Source organism: Gadus macrocephalus, chromosome 6 (assembly GCF_031168955.1).
Source record: "Gadus macrocephalus chromosome 6, ASM3116895v1".
Lineage (NCBI taxonomy): Eukaryota > Metazoa > Chordata > Actinopteri > Gadiformes > Gadidae > Gadus > Gadus macrocephalus.
The window spans coordinates 4,515,473-4,536,739 of NC_082387.1; the positions used below are offsets into that span (position 1 = coordinate 4,515,473).

A 21,267-nucleotide genomic window follows, 5' to 3' on the forward strand; every position below is an offset into this window, starting at 1 on the left:
GTTCATTTGATCTTCTAATTTCAATATAAATGCTTCTGAAGGGGTAAAATACTGGTAAGGCAGCAAAACTGCATAATCTTTTTTTTTTTCAGAGATACTTCTATCTCTGAAAATCACTAATGTTTAATAGTAAGGATTTGTTTCTCCACTTGCTTGCAGACCTTGCCGCATAGTTTTGGCATCTCAATTTGGCTGAAGTGTGTGTGGGCAGGAAACGCGTACCTGGGATCGAGTGTTTTGACCATCTCTTTAACGCACTTTCAATCAACGTTTTGAAAGGGAACCATGTCCTTACACAGGTAAACGGTGACGGCTTTTGTTATCTCGTTCCACCGCTGGCACTTTGTCGTAAGGGCTGGTTTTTAAAATGCCTGCGGAAGCAATGTCTGATATGCAGAGACAGCTTCACTCAACCAGCGTCTCTCGCGTACGGTGTGGATTAGAATGAGAGCTTGTGAAAGGACTATTGCACAAGCACGCATGAGCGCTTGCTGCACGCCTGCGTGCTTGTGCAATAGCATACTGCCTGAGAACTTGCGCAATAGCATACTGCCTGAGAAGGCAGTATCGCTGTCAAATCTGTCCCTGGGAAAAGTAACGTGGCGCCGAATTGAAAAAGGAACTATGGTTTGTTACCATATTTTCAGTAGTTGCGCGTAACTTTACTTTTTACATGAAAAAGTAGTTAGGTTACTGTATTAACGCGTTACTTACTTTGTTGCGCGTTACACAAAACACTGTCTACCGGTCACACCGGTCTCACGGTAATGACAAAATCCATACCGTAGCGCAAATTCAAACTGGTGTACTTTCTATACCGTTTATACCGTAGACCTACACCCCTACTTCAAATTGACGTTAAGAGATTCCATCAGTCTCGCGCGGTAGCCAGGGGTCTCATCCAAAGGCGAGCTCAGTTGGCGCTGTGTGCTTCAAGATTCTGAAGCAAGTGCTGAGATTCCGATTGGCCCAGAGAAATGTCAATTATAAGAATCATCCAATAATGCTTCATATGAAGGACAGCCTTCCCCCCCGCCCCCTAAAAAAACCTCTCCGGTTCGACGCGATTCACGTGAATGACCCAATTGACCAAGAAAACGGTGATTGTCGCCGAAAAGCGTCAAGTTTGCAAGTGTGTTTATGCCCTTGTAGTCCAAGACATGCTGCCCACCAGCTTTCAAAGTACAATGCTGCCACTGGTGTATTTGTCTCAATTTTATTCACGTAATTATCCCTCCCTGTTATTTTTTTGGTCACTGAAACACCCTGAAACAACTTGAGTCTCACATTCTTATGCCACCATACGCCACTAACAGTGCAAGCAGGCCAATGGCAACCAAGCGCGCAGTCCTTTCTCTCTCACTTTAATAACCACCAGCCACCACTGGTGTAGGCTGACCCGAACTTGAAAATGATTCATCCATACTAAATCAATGTAGCCAGCAGTATTTCCACTTGGCTGCGGAACATGTGTGACGGAGCTTGTTCACAGTGGGAAGTGCGCTTGAGGTTCTGTGTGAAATGCACTGGCCCGCTCTGACATAGAGTGCAGTAAAACGCTATAGGGCTGAGAAGATCAAACTTAATTAAATAAGCACTTGCCAAAAGTAAGGATGTCTTAACAAAACCCATGACGACAATGCATTAGGACTGGAACGCCAGGTCTCTGGACTATGACTTTTCGTAATGCAATGATCTATGTGCGTGTGCGTGCAGTTGGGTGTGTGTGTGTGTGGGGGGGGTGTGTGTGTGTGTGTGTCTGTGTGTGTGTGTGTCTGTGAGGGTGTGCGTGTGTGCGTATGTGTGTGTGTGTGCGTGCGTGTTTAAAAGTGGAGGGCCTCTGTTGAATGTGACTAGGGGGCCTGTGATCATGGTGTGACGAGAGAGGAGAGGGAGACACACCTCAAAGCTGGTCACAGCCAGCTGAGAGAGGCCATCCACGTACGGACCCAGCACTTTGTGCTCTCGCACCTTCAGGGAGAGCCGGCTCCTGAGGAGACACGTGGAGGGAATCAGGAAGAAGAATAGATCATTAAAATCAATGCCGGAGGCAATCACAGCAGCGCTAATATAGAACGACAACATTGCAACCTCGAGTGTGATATTGCTTTTATACAGTTATACTAGTAAAATGTACTGTTAACAATAATAATTGACAATAGATTGTGATTTGTTCAGAACCACTGTTGTATAATTACCATTTTAGGATTATTATATTTATCAAAAAAACCGAAAGGACGAGATTGCGGGTAAAAGCGGCCGAGATGGGTATTCTATGGAGGGTGGGTGGCATCTCCCTTAGGGATAGGGTGAGAAGCTGCTCAGCTATCCGTGAGGAACACGGATAAGAGCCGCTAAACCTCTGCTTAGGAAGGAGTCAGTTGATGTGGTTCGGGAATCTGGTAAGGATCCCGACTAGGCGCCCCACTAGGGCGTAGGGATGGGCGATATGGCCTAAAATTCATATTGCGATATACATGCAACCTATTGCGATAACGATATATATCACGATATATAAATCATAATAGAACCATTTCAGAACAGGTTACATAGACTCTAAGGAAAGTCAAACTGCTAAATGTATGTCGTTTTGAGAACATTTATTGTGCAAAACTAATCATACAACATAATGTTGTAGCTGCAGAGACTTTAAAAAAGAAAAAAATCTTCTGTGTAATGACGTATACTTCCCTTAATGAAATAAAAATTGGTGGTGTCTTGTTAATAAAGAAACGGATACTGTGAATTAGGGAAATACGTCCAGTATTAGGCATGGCTATTTTAAATAAAGAAAAATCTTCCAAGTGTGTGCACAGATACTTGCTATTAAAACATAAAACAATAAGTGGAAAATGAACGCATATAATTTTGAAATGAACATGAAATGAGGGCAATCACCAGCTCCTCCGTTTCGCTTTCAGCCATATTTACTTAGATGACGATGATGCGTTGAAGCCGGTTGGAGCTCATGGCTCTTTAAATTCCGCGGGTCGCGGACGATGCGTTGCAGCCGGTTGCAGCTCGTGGCTCTTTAAATTCCGCGGGTCGCGGACGATGCGTTGCAGCCGGTTGCAGCTCGTGGCTCTTTAAATTTCGCGTGTCGCGGATGATGCGATGCAGCTGGTTGCAGCTCGTGGCTCTTGTTAAAATTCGCGGGTCGCGGACGATGCGTTGCAGACGGTTGCAGCTCGTGGCTCTTTATATTTCGCGAGTCATGGATAGATCGCGTCAAACATACATTATCGCGATAGAGCAATATAACTAAAATCTCTATCGTAGGTCATTTTTTATCGTTTATATCGTATATCGTTTATATCGCGCATTCCTTAGGGCGGTATTCCAGGCACGTCCATTGGGGAGGAGACCTCGGGGTAGACCAAGGCCTAGGTGGATAGATTATATCGCAACACTTGCCTTGGATCGCCTTGGGATCCCCCCGTCAGAGCTGGTCAATTTGGAGTCTGGGTCCCCCTCCTTGAGATGCTGCCCCCGGATAAGCGTTTTGACGATGAGGATAAGGTTATATATAAAAAGTTCTCAAATCATCCTTCTTGAGTACTGGATGGGGATAATAGTTTAGTAAATTACTGTTCCTCCTCCTGTCGGTTAAAGATTTAGTAAAACCCCGTTCCACTTCCTGCCTCTAAAAGCAGAGGTCTTCAACAGGGGGTCCGCGAAAGTTTTGGTTGATTAGACATTTTTTTTATATTCCCCCCGCAATTTTTTCCCCAAAAAAAATACACATTAAAATTAATCTAACACACTAGCCGCGTTTACATGGGCACTTTTGAACCGATTTCTAATCGGAATAGATCTATTCCTATCATGTGATCCGAATGTACCTACATATTTGGCATTTACAAAAGTGGTAAGCGTACGTTTGTACGTATGTACGGTCTCTCGCGCACACCTGACTCATCCGGACTGGCTGCGACATTTTTATGTATTTTATTTTAATGAAAGCCCAGCAGGAGAGAGCTTTTCTCTGCCTGCTCCTTCAATTAAGAAGGACAGCACAGGGACGTCCGTTTCTCGTCCGGTCTTTATATCTACCCCCACTTCCGCCGTAAACAATACGTATTTGGATGAGAGTGTGCAGCGAAGACTGTTGGGAGAGAGAGAGAGTGCTGTTATGCAAGGGATAATTTACAGAACGCCGGTCACTATCGGGAAAATAAGCGATCAGCAGAGAAATAGTCCGCCAAAGACTTTGACCTCGCTTAGCAACCGGACACGCTGGGGTTGATAAGTTACCGGACTACTCGCGGAGTGAAAGACACTAGCAAACATCACCAATTTTTGTTTCCACATTTATGTTTTTAAAATGTCCATTTGAATTGCTTTTGTGCATGATTACATGCAATTGACAGACATTGTTGATCTAGGCAGGCATCAGTTTATTATGTTATGTTCCGTTTATGTTTATTTACCTTGCACATGTTTAGAATGAAAACATGAATATATGAACGTGTATTATTTAAATATCTTAGTATTGAATGCAAATTAACAAGGTACATTTATACATGGCACTATTGGACCTGTTTAATATAAAACACAATTTTATACAATATATAAGTAGGGGGTCCCCACTCCATCTCTCCATCAGTTTGGGGGTCCTTGGCCTGGAAAACGTTGAAGACCCCTGTGTTAAAGGTTTAGTAAAACACTGTTCCTCCTCCTGTCTGTTGGGATTCCTGCTGCAATTGCTCATCACTACACACAAACACAAAGCTGTATTTTAAAATGTTTTTTTTCATAAGAATACCCTGTGTTTAAAGAACTTCCCTTGATTGAGTTGGTGGGTAGAAGTGGATACTAAATTGATAGTTGTCAGTCAAACCACCGACACTGGAGATCAATAGAAACCCCCATGGCTCCTCCAACGGCAGTTAGCAGAAGTCTCATTGAGATGTTAAACTCCCTGTTCTCGATCTACAATACAACCCAACACTGAACCACCAGCATAAATCATGAGCAGTGAGTGACTAGCCTTTTGTTTGGATTAAGTATCCATCGTGAATAGATTTGCTTGTACTATTGCAATAGCATATAGCCTTTAATCAAGCAGAAAGCTTGGATTAAAGAGTCATCTTAAAGACACACAATGTCTGGGTGACAGGCCGAAAGGAAGTGGCAGTCCAAATGGGTCTGCCTTATCAGCATCTGCAGCAGCAGCAGCAGCACAGAGCCCTCCACTGTCTCTCTCTGTGTCCCGCTCTGGGGCTCCTCTCTCTAACTCTCTCCACCCCTGGATGCTGTGCTTCACTAACAGATGTCCCTAAAACAAACTCTTTCACAGCCCTCTTCTGCAGGCTTGTCTGCCAACCACAGGGCAAAGAATGCAACAGTGTCCATGAGAAGGAGGATACCAGGAAGCCACTGGGTCCAGCTTCCTCCTCACATCCTCACTGTCTCTCTGCCAATTCAGGCACCCAGACACAACACCACTCTAAACAACCATGAGAACGGCCCCCGGCCCCAGAGGGAGAGAGAGAGAAATACAGCTTGGCACTGGAGCTAGCATGGCGTTGCCAGGAGGCGTGCATTACACATTATAACTTGTAATCCTTGAACTGGCATTGAACCTGGATTCATCAAAAATAGCGCGGGACAATAGCTGGTTCAGAATAGAGATAATGATACATGTTTGCTCCGGATTTTGCAGCTCCATGGTTTCACAACACAGCACCCCACACTAAATGTGAGGGCAGACAGGAGACTCACCCTTTGGGGTCTAGGAGGTCCCTGACCTTCTCGTTGTAGATCTCCATGAAGGAGACCTCCAGCTTGAAGGAGTGTGCCTCACATTCGTCTCTGTGGACCCTTTCGAACAAGGCACCGCACAGCCTTGGAATCAGACCCGGCTGATCCCCATTCCCCATCATGGAAAAGGACTTCCCTGAACCTATGGACACATAGGGAATGCAGTTAGCAAGGAACAACAATGGAGCATTCACTAATTTTCTAATAATACGACTAATCCTTCTAATAACATAGTAATAATAGTACTAATAATAGTCATTATTATCATTTTGATTCATATGAATGACTTCACGTGCATGTTTTCCTTTCACCTACAGCAAAGTGGTGAGCTGGAATAGCTGCTATATCCATGCTGGTAGAGGATATGCCTTAAGTAAGTCACCTCGCAAATGACACTTCCTATGAATTTTATACAGAGCTGTGCTTCTAATATAATATCAGGACTACTGGACAGATCTGCTTGTTGACTTAATTATTATGTAAGATTTTCAGTTCAGAAATATAAATGAAGAGAAGGTATATCAGATGACATACGTAAAGAAGAAGAAAAAAATATTTTTTTATCCTTAGTTACCTGTTTGTCCATAGGCAAATATGCAGGCATTGTATCCTTGGAACGCGTTGTCCAGTATACCCTCTCCAAGGCACTTGAACACCACCTCTTGACCTTTAGAGCATCCATCAAGATGACAATAAACACACTGAGGAGCCACCCTATTGCTAGGGCTGGGCGATATGACCAAAATATCATATCCCGATATAGGTCATTCATATCCCGATAACGATATTTATCACGATATAGCACATTTTCTGTAAATTCAATGAATAAATACCGTATTTTCCACACTATAAGGCGCACCGGAGTGCCGCAGCAGCTAAATTGAATGATGTGTACATATATAAGCCGCACTGGACTATAAACCGCCGGTGTTTTAATGTTTAATTACCATTAGGGCTTGCCCAAATGCCATTTTTCAGGCTTCAAACACTCGTTGGTTTTTCCGAGCGAATATTCGAATACTCGTTACAGAAAAAAACACCATCAAAAACATTAATAATCCCTGTATACTCCCTGGAACCGATTTTGACAGTATCTGCATATTTTGTTGAAGATTTAATAGCTTTTGAAGGTTAATTAGTAGGCCTAAGTAGGTTGAAGTTCCTTAGTTTTTTCCCGTGAAAGCGAACAGCTGTTGTTCCGTTCCAAATCAGCTGTCCTCTGCCGCAACGTTATATAAGCCGCAGAATCGAAAAAAAGGCGCGTTTTATAGTCTGAAAATTACGGTAGTTTATATAAAGTGACCACATGGAAAGGCCTATTTCGTAGCCCCTCTTTTAGGTACGAGCTCACTTTGTCTTGGCTGGTCGTGGGAGTCCTTCTCCTATTCAGAATTGTCACGTACACTCTCCTCCATGTTTGTTTGTGTTGCGTTCATGTGCCGTCCAAATGACGTAAAATATTACCATAAAGAGTGTGATTTGCGACAAGACGATATAAACGATAGAGGATAATATGAAACGATAGACATTTTTATATCATCACACAACATATATCGTCATATCGCCCAGCCCTACCTATTGCTATGACCTACATTGAGCTTTATAGTTACATAGTCATTATTAGGGTCCGACGTGGAGAAAATAAAATAAACACCAGAACGCGCCTAGGGGGAAAAGGTGGCAGGATCATTTCCTGGTAGTGAGGGTATATAGAACAATGCATTGAGAAAAGTTTGACACTGTGTGCTGCTCTCCTGTGTGTCTGCGCTCAAGGCTGGCAGCTGTGTAATGCGCTAAATAAAGCCCAGGCCCTCCGCGCAGGCCGGCTCATGAACATACCATACAAGTATTTTATTCACATTGCAAATCCACTGTGACGCGATAAAGACGCTATATCCACAATGACGATGTAAATCGGGCCATTCTGGGTGGTAGTAACCCGCCATTCGACACAGAGGCGACCTTTGCTATTGAGGCATCAGTAGAAGAGGTGGCTGCCTGGAAAAAAGCAATATCATCCCACTGCAGACACAAATGGGCGTTATCGTCTGGTGGGGGTTCCCGTTTACGCAGACTGGAACGCCCCCTTCTTATTCTTCGTCGCCTTTCTCGCTGAACTGTATTAAAATGTCAAAGTGCACTACTCCAAAACCATATAAATAGTGTTGTAAATAAACTTCCAAAGCTTTTCAAATCTTATTTGGAAGATAACTTCACATGGTGTGTCTTTTTACAATTTATTCGTTACCAGCATTCGTAGTGTTGATCAGCAGTGAAATAGTGCGCCAAAGACGTTGACGTCGCTTAGCAACCGAAGACGCTGGGGTTGACAAGGTACCGGACTACTACCCATGCAAGTAAACAGAGCTTTCCATGGCATTGAGAAGGCCCGTGTAATAAGGGCCGATGATATTTCTGTTTATGGCATAGATTTCTCCTCAGATTAGGCAAATAAAGCAATGATAACAAAAACAAAAAAAACACAAACGCTCGATCAAAGGGCCGGCCCGACCCGGCTCAAGGATAGTGGTGGGAAATATCGGCGGGCCAGGTCGGGTCAATCAAAACCCTCATTGTTTAACATGAATTGGCTAAACAAATGACCACTGTAGCATTTTTAAACACAATTCAAATTGTGCAGAGAATTATTTCCATTGGTCATTCTGACCATTAAAAATTTTCGGTCCTCCTCATTTTTTTCCGGTCGATGACCGGTAATAACTGCACAACGGAAACTCTGCGTATAAACCGGCCTAACTTTCACCATCAACACCGAACCTCTTCTTCTTCGCACGGCTGTCAACATCCGGAACATTTGCTAGTTCGATTTTCTCAAACAGAAGTTTCAAAGTAAGATCTAGTAGTAAGTACGGGTAACATAGAACTAACGTTAGCCAAGTGGGGGATCCATGATTGCTGAAACTAATGAGAGGTAAAATTGCCATTAAGGAAGGAAAGCTTAGTATGCCTTGCGACTGTGCTTCGCAGTATGCCTTTGCGAAACCCAGTATGCCTTTCGAAACACCTCGTGATTGGTCGATGAAACGCTACCAGGAACGCCTAAAGGGCGTTCTTGTGTCATGACGGAAACGCCCAAGCCTGCAGATGGACCCTTCTCGAAAAAAGGGCCACATAGTTGCACTTCACGCCACATTATACATACAAGATAATTAACCGCTGTGGAATTGCATTGAATTGATTTGAGTTATATTAAGTCAGATAATGTACAGTTGAATATAACTATTTATTCTTAAGACCACGCAAGATCTATCTATTTGTTTATCTGCTCCATTCCCTTCAAATGCAAATGAACTTTACCAGCACTTTGGAATTCACACACATCTCACCAGACTTATGGAGCTACTTTCAACACACAATGGTAAAATGCTACATTAACATTACCACATTAAAATATCTAAAAAGACGAGAACAATTTTTTAGAGTTGTAAAATTACATTATCCAAATTGTATCCAAATTTTATTTTAGTTTTATTCATAACGGTAGTTACCTTTATCCCATAACTTCCAGTGATACCTGCGAAAACAGCACTTCATTTATTGATACATCGCAATAGCTTGCTAATTATGACCAGTGGCTCATGCCAGCCACCAAGCTTTACTTTGTCTTTTTTATTTTCATCCATTTGCCATCGACCATCGATGACAAAATCGTGACAAAAGAAGCCATGAACAGGACTTGGGCCATATCTTGCCTGATAGAAAATCTTGGTTTGAAACTTAATCAATATCAAGTGCCACTATGCACATCACAAAATAAGTTATGCCATAAGTTTATACAGAAATTCTTAAGTTGAATTTACTATCTTTTGATACCTTTTTTAATAACGTCACCATATTTTTCAATACCAGCACAACTTCAAGCTGCTGACTTCAAGCTGCTGCTCTCTCTCTCTCTCTCTCTCTCTCTCTCTCTCTCTAAGAGAGAGAGAGAGAGAGAGAGAGAGAGAGAGAGAGAGACCATAGGAGACCATCCATCGTTTTTAATCAATATGTCACAAGGAAAAACAGACAGAGAGTGCCAGAGAGAGAGAATTTTTGTGTCCAGTGTTGAAGTTAAGTTATAATTACCTCACTAAATATTGTTATTACAGTGTAGAGGTTTTACATGAAAAAGTACCGCGTAGTAACGCGTTACACACAACGCTAGCCGCGTTTACATGGACACTTCTGATACGATTCGATTTCTAATTGGAATAGATCTATTCCTATCATGCGATCCGAATACACTGTATATAGGCCTATGGCATTTACAAAAGTGGTAAGCTTACGTTCGTATATCTCTCGCGCACAACCGTTATGTTGCTCTGGACTTATATGATATATGTAAGGGATAATGTTGTAGTACAGAACGCCGGTCATTATCGGGAAAATATGCCCCGACAGGGCGAACCGGACCGCGATGCGAAGCGGAGGTGTTATTTTCGATAATGACCGGCGACGTTCAATACATTATTACACGGCTCCTTGCCAAAAACGAAACAATATCTTCACACGTCATGTCATTTTACAATTCCCATTCGTAGATCAGCAGAGAAATAAAGACGCCAAAGACGTTGACGTCGCTTAGAAACCGGAAACGCTGGGGTTGATAAGTTAACAGACTACTTACGGAGTGTAAAGAAAGACGTGAATCAGGCAAAAAATTCACTTTCCTTGACAGCGGTCACGTTCGGTATGCATAAAAGTACCGACTGACCAATTGCGAAATACTGCAGCTGCTGATACCATCTCTCTAAGTTAAAAAGTAGCCACCCCCACCCCAAACCAAACGGAATAAGTGTATACATGTCAATTATAGTGGACTACAACACCTCTTCTATTCTGCATGGAATACTATTCTGATCAGAGAATTGTATTCCGATTGAGCCGTATACATGATCATTTTTTATTCCGATTGAGCTGTTCTTCCACTTCTAATCGGATCAGAAGTGTCCATGTAAACACAGCTGTCTACCAGTCACACCAGTCTCACGGTAAAGTCAAAATCCATACCGTAGCGCAAATTCACACCAGTGTACTTTCTATACGATTAAATTGAATCGATTCCTCCAGCCAGAGGTCCGAAAATTTGCATTTCCCAATTATTGTCTTTCAAATTACTTTGAACTAACAGAGGCGAACTCACGAAGTGGTTTGGCAGCAAGCCATCCGGGTAGATCCAGTTTGTTTCAGCGCTCGCACCAAGTGACAACATTGATATCACTCAGGTCCTACTCCTACAACATAAAAATAAATCCACGCAAGTTTTAGTACTTTTAGGAGATAAATTACACAAATTGAAAAACTCATAGACCTTGTTGGACGATGTTTATTACAATTTAGTTACAATTCTAATTGTTTATTACTTTTTAATACTTTTTAACGGCCTTAATTCTGACTAATTTCATTTACTACCTTTTAATATCTTTAACAACCCCGCGGAAAACCTGCACAGCGCAAACAATGACTTGTCAACATAAACAGGAGACAGCAGCAGGTGCGGCTCTTTTTATTCACGATATTACCTGCGGTGGAGAACACACTTTCGGAGCGCAGGTGTGCACGTCAATGCGGAGAGAAGCGGGTATTTGTTGCAGCCAGTGTCTTTCCACCAATGCAGCGGGGATGACTTGGGGTCGCAATTTTCCGCTCAGGCTGGCTGCTCTGTGCGTTATCCATTTTCGTAACAGGATCTACTATTATTTGATTGATTAGAGCACCCGCTACTGCGAGATGAGATGAGCGAACAATAAAATAAAAACCAAAGTCTAATCATAGACTGTAAAAAAAGCGCTACACAACATGGCACTTTAAAAATCAATTTGTTTATATATATTAGAATACGTATATTTCACGCCATGTTCGAATGCAGAAAGTACAGAGATTTGATGGCCCTGAGGAGTGAACCCCCCATACTCCCACAGCACCTCCCAGAGTTTTCCCAGGGGACCCTGTTATACGCCTTCTCCAGATCCACAAAACACAAAACACATGTGGACCGGATGGGCATACTCCCAGGCCCCCTCCAGGATACTTGCGAGAGTGAAGAGCTGGTCCGTAGTTCAACTTCCAGGACGGAAACCGCATTGTTCCTCTTCAATCTGAGGTTCGACGATCAGGCCGAACCCTCCTTCCCAGCACCTTAGAGTATACTTAACATGGAAGGCTGAGTAGTGTGATACCCCTGTAATTGGCACACACTCTCTGGTCCCCCTTTTTGAACAGGGGAACCACCATCCCGATTTGCCTCTCCTTTGGCAATGTACAAGACTCGCACGCAATGTTTAATAGGCGTGTCAACCAAGAAAGACCCTCAACACCCAGAGCTTTCAGCATTTCTGGCTGGATCTCATCCATCCCTGTTTGACTACCTCAGTGACTTCCACCAGGGAAATTGACGACGAACCCCCATCAGCCTCAAGCTCAGCCTCGATCATAGAGGGCGGGTTGTCTCTGCCTGAAAAAATCCTCAAAGTGCCCCTTCCAGCGTTCGACTACCTCCTCAGTTGAAGTCAACAGAGTCCCATCCTTACTGGACACAGCTTGGATGATTCCCCGTATCCCCCTCGTGAGGTGCCGGATGGTCTTCCAGAAACACTGGTGCCGACCTGAAAGTCCTTCTCCATGGCCTGTTTGAAATTCTCCAGCACCCGTTGCTTAGCCTCCGACAGGGCAGCCTGGCGGTACCCTGCCAATGCCTCAGGAGTCCTCTGGGATAACATATCCCGGAAGCCCTTCTTCTTCATCCGGACGCCTTCCCTAACCACCAGTGTCCACCACGGTGTCCAAGGGTTTTCTTGAGGAACCTAAGACCTTGAGGCCACAGCTCACACCGGCAGCTTCAGCAATGAAGGTTCTGAACACTCCACTCCGGCTCAATGGCCCCAACCTCCAAAGGGATGCCAGTAAAGCTCTGCCGAGGTGTGAGTTGAAGATCTGTAGGACGGGGGTCTCCTCGAGACGTTCCCAATTCATCCGTACTACCCATTTGGGCTTACCAGGTCCGTCCAGAGTCTTCCCCCATTCCCAGGTGTCTCCATCGTTGCCCACATGGGCGCTGAAGTCTCCCAGCAGAACTACGGAGTCTCCTACTGGAGGTCACCCACCATATGCGCTGTCATCAGCACAAATGATCTGTCCCCATGGGGCGTAGCGGCCACATGGGGGCGAGTTGGCCACCCCGCTGGCCCCCCCGAGTCTGATAAAAAAAAAATATATATCTATAATTAAATTTCAATTTTTTTAAATTAAAAAATCCCGAACGGAAACGGTCTAAAGAAAGCTGAAATATATGCACTATTAGTTTGATCTTACTTTGACTTATTGTTATATTTTGACATTATGAATAAGTCATCCCCCCCCCCCCCCCCCCCCCGTTGACAATGGATTCTCCCCACCACAGTAATAATGTCTTGGCTACGCCCCTGTCTGTCCCTAAAAGTTAAAATCCACCATCCCCCCTGGCTTTTGTTTACAACTCCACCACTGCATATAAGATAGATCGGGCGGTGAATTGCATTGCGTATCCGACATCCCGACGGAGAGCTGCTGAGGGGATTACAGAGTCGGAGTAGTATACTTTGGCTAAACGGTCCGGGTGGAATTCCGACTTCCAAGTCTAAAATTCTGCATCGCAAAGCAAGCCATATTAACGCTGTGTACACCACATTTACGAAACGCGGTACACCTCTGTAACCGCACCGAAGTGCCTGTACCATGACGGTTCAGTACAAATAATTGAACCGTTACACCACTTATATATATATATTAGTGCTGTCAAGCGATTTAAATATTTCATCGCGATTAGTCACATTAATGTCATGGTTAACTCACTTTTTTTCTATGCTAAATATCCCTTGATTTCTTTGTCCCATTAATTTTTTTCATTTGAATGCTCTTATCAACATGGAGAAGTGCATCGGCTTGCCTTGTGCAAATGATTTTTTATTGATAACAACATATACTGATCAAAACAGGACGATACAAAAAAAAAGCCTATAGTGCAATTAAACGATGAACATACAAACATACTGCCTTGAAAATAGCAGTCAGGCTACTGCTTCTTTGTTTTGAGCCAAATAAAAAAAAAATAATAATACATACATACATACAGCTGTTTTGGTAGTCGACCCGATCCCAAATTTCAGTAGAATGAAATGACTATGTGACCAAATGTAACGTGAGTAAAATATGAGTACATTAACTCGTCAGTGAACGTTATTTCTGTCTGATCGATTTCAACGGCAATGGCGCTGAAGACAACATCTCCCATGATCCCAAGTTACCTCAGGACATCATCAAGCATCACCTTTTGTAATTTTTTGATTGACCCCTAGAGGCAGAAATGGCCGTCATACCTTTAAGTCAAAGTGCTCACCAGGCATGAACAAGATAGTTCATGAAGATAGTTCAACATTCAACGTTCATGTGGACTCCTCTGTCTGCAAACCCGCAATCGAACTTCTGGAAATCTTTTCATTCTTCAACATCACCCAACACATCGATTTTCCAACTCATAACAAAGGCCACTCCCTGGATCTGGTCTGTTCCACTGGCATCACAATCAGTCACCTGGCCAGTAACAACCTCCACATCTCCGACCATCTGGCCATTACTTTTCAAACTCACACTCCCTTCCCCCGATGAGAAGCAAAAACGCACCATCACTTTCCGCAACCTCAAATCCATTAACCCATCCTCTCTTTCCACATGTCTTTCTGAATCCATCGCTAAACTCACCATCACCCACAACAACTCCCCCGACTACCTGGTTAACTGCTATAACTCATCCCTCTCATCCTGCCTTGACCAGCTTGCACCTGTTCAGTCTAAATTGGTCTCATTCTCCCACTCTGCCCCATGGTACACTGACGAACTCCGCCATCTCAAATCCAAACGACGCCAACTGGAACGGCTTTCCCACAAAACTGCTTTTTTCCACCAGGAAATGTACAAACAACACCTCGAGCTATACAACGACACCCTGAACTCAGCCCGCTCCTCCTACTACTCAGGAATCATCCAGTCTGGCAGCAGCAATCCAAGGACCCTCTTCAAAACCATTAAAGGGGTAGTTCGGAATTTTGGACATAGGGCCTGATTCCCAAGTGAGCATTGGTATTCTATATCACTGGAGACAGTTTTCAACACATTTCATTCAGTCCTTCTAGTTGCAGAGTTCGCTCGTGCTAGGCTAGCGCACGTCAACGGGCAATGCTAGCCTGGTATTAAAAACAGTGTTACCCACTCCACAGTACACCCGAGGTAAATCAATAAATTTAAATGTCTGTTTATAGAATAATGTTAGAAATAAAACCAACCTTGCATTGCATTGCATTTTGAGGGAATTGCTGGGTCTCAGCAGCAGTGTTATATTCCTGTTAGTAGGCTACGGCAGCGGCGGACTGATACCTAGGTTACCGGCTCTAGTTTTTTTACCTGCCGCTGTCATTGCTACAAACGCGGAGTACAGTGAATGAAGGAATTCTATTAGCGTATTCAATTAACAAGATATGGACACGTTTGGAGGAGTTAGCGATGCATCTTCTTTTGAAGACGATTATGAGGAATTTGTTGTATCCAACGAACCGTACATGTACGAGCCGGTGTTTTGATGTCCAAGCCAGCAGCAACAAGCCACAGTTGAGTCCTTTCTGGATCTCGCACTGGAAATTGGTGGAAACTGTGTGTGGTGCCCATCTGTAGCGTTTATTTCTACAATTTCTAAAAGCACACTGAACCACCATGTTGCCTAGTCGTTCAATTGCGCTTCTGTCCCACGCTTCTCTGTTTACGTTCTTCTGTCGTGATTCGGTTACAAACCTAACCAGCGCAGAGTAAAATTCCGCTTCTGCTGAGAAAGTAGACCCTCGATGATTCATGCGATGCAAGGTTAGTTTTATTTCTAACATTATTCTATCAACACAGACATTTAAATCTATAGTCTGGCGTTATAATCGATTTACCTCGGGTGTACTGTGGAGTGGGTAAGACTGTTTTGAATAGCAGGCTAGCATTGCCCGTTGCCGTGCGCTAGCCTAGCACGAGCGAACTCTGCAACTAGAAGGAATGAATGAAATGTGTTGAAAACTGTCTCCAGTGATATAGAATACCAATGCTCACTTGGGAATCAGGCCCTATGTCCAAAATTCCGAACTACCCCTTTAACACACTCCTCAAGCCATTGGACACCATCTCTCACTCCTTCTCAGTTGAAAAATGCAATAACTTCCTATCCTTCTTCAATGATAAAAATCAGCACAATCCACAGCCAGTTGACCATCGACCCCGCCCTACGTCCCAAACCGGATCCCCCCCTAACCACCGGTCAATCCTTCTCCACATTTGCTACCATCACCTCCTCTGATATTTCCTCCATAGTCTCAACCATGAAATCAACAACCTGCAACCTGGACCCGCTCCCCACCACACTTCTAAAGGCCTGTCTCCCCATTCTCTCCACCCTCATCACTAACACTGTAAACTCCTCTCTATCCTCCGGCCATGTCCCCTCCTCCCTAAAGCTTGCATCAGTCTCCCCCGTACTAAAGAAACCTGGCCTGGATCCTGATTCCCCTAACAACTACCGCCCCATCTCCAATCTACCTTTTCTGTCTAAAATCCTGGAACGTGTTGTTGCCAAACAACTCACCACCTACCTTGACACCAACGACCTCTTTGAACTCTTCCAATCCGGTTTCCGCTCCAAACACAGTACAGAAACTGCCCTCCTCAAAGTGACCAATGACCTTCTGCTATCCTCTGACACTGGCTCCCTAAATATCCTCATCCTCCTTGACCTCAGTGCTGCCTTTGACACGATCAATCACTCCATTCTCCTCTCCCGTCTCCAATCCACCCTTGGCATCACTGGCACCGCCCTCTCCTGGCTCGGATTCTATCTCTCCGACAGACATCAATTCATCAACATCAACAACTGTCAATCAGCCACTACTCCTCTCATCCACGGTGTCCCCCAGGGTTCTGTGCTTGGTCCACTCCTCTTCATTCTGTACATGCTTCCTCTTGGTCAGATCCTTCGTCACCATGGACTCCGGTTCCATTGATACGCCGATGACACACAGCTTTACCTCCCCTCCAAAACCATCAGTCCTTCCACCCTCTCAACCCTCTCCAACTGTTTGACTGACATCAAGACCTGGATGCAAAACAGCTTTCTCAAACTCAACTCCAACAAATCCGAAATCCTCATCATTGGTCCTGACACCCTCACTCACTCCACTCTGAACTTCACCCTTAACATTGACGGCTCCACCATCACCCCCTCCACCAAAATCCGTAACCTTGGAGTTATCCTGGACCCCACTCTCTCCTTCCTACCCCATGTTAACCATATTACCAAAACTTTTTCCACCTCCGAAACATCGCCCGCCTCCGCCCCAACCTGTCAACTACCGCTGCTGCGACACTCATCCACGCTTTCATTTCATCCAGGCTTGACTACTGCAATGGTCTTCTCTACGGCACCACCAACAAAGTCCTCAAAAAACTTCAATATGTCCAGAACTCAGCTGCACGCCTCCTCACTGGTACCCGCTCCAGAGAACACATCACACCTGTCCTCCGTGAACTACATTGGCTTCCAATTAAACACAGAATCAACTACAAAATCGTACTCATCACCTACAAGGCCCTCAACAGCCTAGCCCCCCCCTACCTTGCCGACCTCCTCCATCACCACGCCCCCTCCCGATTCCTCAGGTCCAATTCTGCCAACCTGCTACAAGTTCCACGGACTGAGCGACGGACTTGGGGTGATCGGGCCTTCTCAGTTGCTGCCCCCACCCTTTGGAATTCACTCCCCTCCCACATCAAAGTCTCTCCAACCCTCTCTTCTTTCAAATCTGCCCTCAAAACATACCTTTTCACACTAGCCTCCCCACCTAACTCCCACCTTATTCTTCATGTTTAACCTCTGTTTTTCTTTTATTCCTAGTCTGTCTTACATAGTTTTGATTGGGCAATATGTAAAGCGTCTTAGAGTACCATATTAAGCGCTATATAAATTTCATTTATTATTATTATTATTATTATTATGAAACAAAAATGTTTCATGAACTATTTTAAAATGAATGAGGGAGGACTAGGTATTTTGTTTTACAACACTTGCTCACTCACCGGCATATTTGGGAGTGTTGGACTCGTCCATGGTCCAGAAACAGTGGTCGAAGGCAAACACCTGGAAGGAGACAGGGACAGGAAATAGGAATACGTAAACACAGACACCTGTCCGTACATGCAGGGTCTTGGACGAAACCTGAGATTGCATGGGAATTATCCCAGTAAGCTCTGTTGGAACAAAGCAACATGATCTTATGTGCTGTATTACGCACAGATAATGATAGGATCATGGCCAAACTCCACCATGTTGTGGTTATGAGGAACTAAACCGTAGAGTGAATCATAGGATGTACAAATCCTTTATCTGTCATCTCTGCATATTTCCGTCAAATAAATTAATAACAAGAATCTGTGTGAGTGGGGCTGCCCCAGTCAAAGTACTCCTCACACCATGCACTGCCAGGAATGCGCTGGTTTCCAAGGTGATGGGTTGAAGTTGACCATTGTTGTACAGCTTGGCCCTGAGTGCTTAGGCCTGGGAGTCAAAACACAGCCCAGCACAGGTACTCTATTTCAGATAGGTTCCAAAATGTCCTCCGGGCTACTGGGGGTTACCTGTCCGGGAAAGTACACTAGCCTGTTTTAAAGAGACCCAATATGGGCATACTTTTTACCACTAAAAGAGCACTTTTCAGTCTTTATTTCCATTCGCCTCTTTCATAAACACATCAGTGTCAGGCGAATGATATCTAATCACATGATTATTTATCTGCTTATGAAGTAAACTGCTTTTATAGTGTCAAGATGTAGCAGAAGGACAGGGCTCTTGTGTTGGACTTATGCTGGATATCCAAGCCTTTCTGAATGGGCTTGGATTTATGGCCAATGGGCTTAAATGTCTCAACATTTATCAGGCAGTGAACCATTGATTTCATAGTCAGTATGGAATGGAAATAAATCCCTGAAATACTTTTGTAAGAAAATCTTTGTTCTGTGACAATTTATTAATTAGTGCCAAGAAACGGAACAGAAACGGATAAGATGTCCTTCTTCCAGCATTGTTGAATCTGTGGAGAATCATTGAGCTGTGATTGTGTCTCCAGGGTCTATCAGAGTTTGTGGCAGAATACTGGAGTTTCCCAGCCAATCAATCAATTGCAGAGTGGCCCCACGAACCAAACACAAAGCCCCCCCACTCTGCTAGTGTGTGAGGCATGAACATATCTGCACTAGTCACCAGTGAGTTGTCAGGGGGGTGTGATCCAACAATAGCACTTCGAATGCACGCACACAAACACACACACACACACACACACACACACTGGTCCCAGTGTCTCTTCTCATCCCTCTCACAATGTGTAGTATTTGTGGGTGTTCAACAGATCTCTGAGCGCTGACACATTCACACGGACATCTATCCCACGCCTGCTGACCAACCAACCCGCTACAGCCCCTCTCTATCATGTCCCTAGAAACCACAAAACAGCCAAGTGGAGAAGGGGCTTTGTGCTCCACAATAGATGGCTGAGTGGTGGTTTTGGTGGTGGAGTGAGGGGTGTGATATACAGTTGCTGCACCCTGCCCCATGAATCATTGCAGTAGCCGTGGCAATGCAAGGGGAAAGTTTCAATATTCTGAACTAGGGACTGAAAATAACTCTGGCGGCTCTGGAGGGGTTGTTCCTGCTGACACTGCAAAATGTCCTGTACACTGCAGGATGTTTCTGACGGAGATGAAACAAAATGCTTACCTTTGGTTGTTTCCTTGTTTGGGGATGACAGGAATGTACGTGGTGATGCAGAAAGGAACCAGAGAGAGAGAGAGAGAGAGAGAGAGAGAGAGAGAGAGAGAGAGAGAGAGAGAGAGAGAGAGAGAGAGAGAGAGAGAGAGAGAGCAAGGAAGAATGGGTAGGTATACTCAGTTAGTATTACGATTTCAAAGCCTGTCAATATTTAGTCTCAAAGTCTCAAAAATCAAAACTTTTTAATTGTTCAGATTTAAGTGCATACAATTCTTATTTGATCTATAATTGTTGTTGTCCTAGATGCAAATATAACAATAGCATCGTCATTACAGTGTGGATACTGTTACCATGTTATTCAATTATTTATTTTCTGATTACAAAATTCTCCCTTATTACTGAAGCTGAGGATGCAGCTTCAGACAGCAAACTGAGCTCTGTCTATGGAGACCTTGTCTTGGATGGAGAGGGGCCTTCATATTTAATATATTAGCTTATCGATTTAACTCTGCAATGCGAATTATTTGTGTGGCAAACAAGATATATCGCTATGCTCGTCAAGATATATATTTTCCTTCCAAAATAAAATCTCTATATCAGCAGAAAACATGAAACATATCTAGTGTCTCTTTTCCCATTTGAGACACGGCTTCTGTGATCGCTGCCCTGACCATTTTGAACCGAGCAGGGCGCCATCCACTCTAGTGCCTCCACAGCTGCCTTTGTCCTTGAACTAAACCCAACCGTGTGCTTCCGTTTGCTCGGCAGCATTCAGTTTATTTTGAGTAAATTATAACGAGACCGAACTAAGTGACAAACTAAGAAAGGACTTAGCTATCTTTTAAACAGACTACAAACAAACTAGCTTACTATATGATTGGTGAGCACAATTAATGTTTGCTTCCCTTCAGGGTTACTACAATAAACATGTTGTAAGATTGCGTGAGTTATTTTACAGATGAGCTGGTCCTCAAGTGTCATGTTTACTGCTCTGAAGGCCATGCATATATCCCACTGGTAGTATATGGGACTAGGGTCCTAAAGGTATGCAGTCAAACAATACAGAGATGGAGAACTAGATAACTATGGCCTCAGTACAGCCTCACAATGCTCAAATGTCGCAGGAAGTCATGCTTCAGACTTCATGCTTCAATAGGTGAACATGTCTGCAAACATCTGCAGGTTAATTGGCCATGCCCTCAGAATAACAGTTTCACGGCACAAAATAAGAAATAACATGCAGCAGAGTTGCTGTTGTTAATACACTTCATTCCTGGTTTAGATTGTCTATTGCTAAGGTTAATACTGTGATTAATAGAAGATGTGTTACCTCAGCTGATCCCATTCTGCCAAACTCATAACTAAGCTTGAATTCTGCTGTAACTGTAACACCTCATTCCATGCACATTTTTTTCATATGATGGAAAAAAAGACCAAAACATTATTGGATCCAGCCAGTGAATCCTGTGATTCATTTTAAACAATGCAAGAGACATACATGGAGAGTGAAAGCTTCAGGGGGTTCACGGATCGGATGTGGTCTTGACACACAAGTGCCACATACAATCAGAGGGGCCTATTTTAACGGTCTGAAACGCAAGTGAGAAGCGCGAAACGCAAGTAGCTTTGTAATCATTTGTAATCATTTATAATTATGAATAGGTTTAAAAAGACATAAGAAT

At 43.8% G+C, this 21,267-nt stretch overlaps 1 protein-coding gene across 4 annotated transcripts in view; it reads right to left on the reverse strand.

Moving 5' to 3' along the window:
* kif13a (kinesin family member 13A) overlaps positions 1-21,267 on the reverse strand; it is a 165,782-nt gene that overhangs the window by 99,706 nt on the left and 44,809 nt on the right. For all 4 annotated transcript variants that reach the window (XM_060052969.1, XM_060052967.1, XM_060052966.1 and 1 more), the window contains exons 3-7: positions 19,595-19,607; positions 17,902-17,962; positions 6,338-6,430; positions 5,725-5,905; positions 1,903-1,990 (exon numbers count right to left, since the gene is read on the reverse strand). In XM_060052969.1, coding sequence (XP_059908952.1) covers positions 1,903-1,990; positions 5,725-5,905; positions 6,338-6,430; positions 17,902-17,962; positions 19,595-19,607 — 436 coding nt within the window. The remainder of the gene's footprint in view (positions 1-1,902; positions 1,991-5,724; positions 5,906-6,337; positions 6,431-17,901; positions 17,963-19,594; positions 19,608-21,267) is intronic.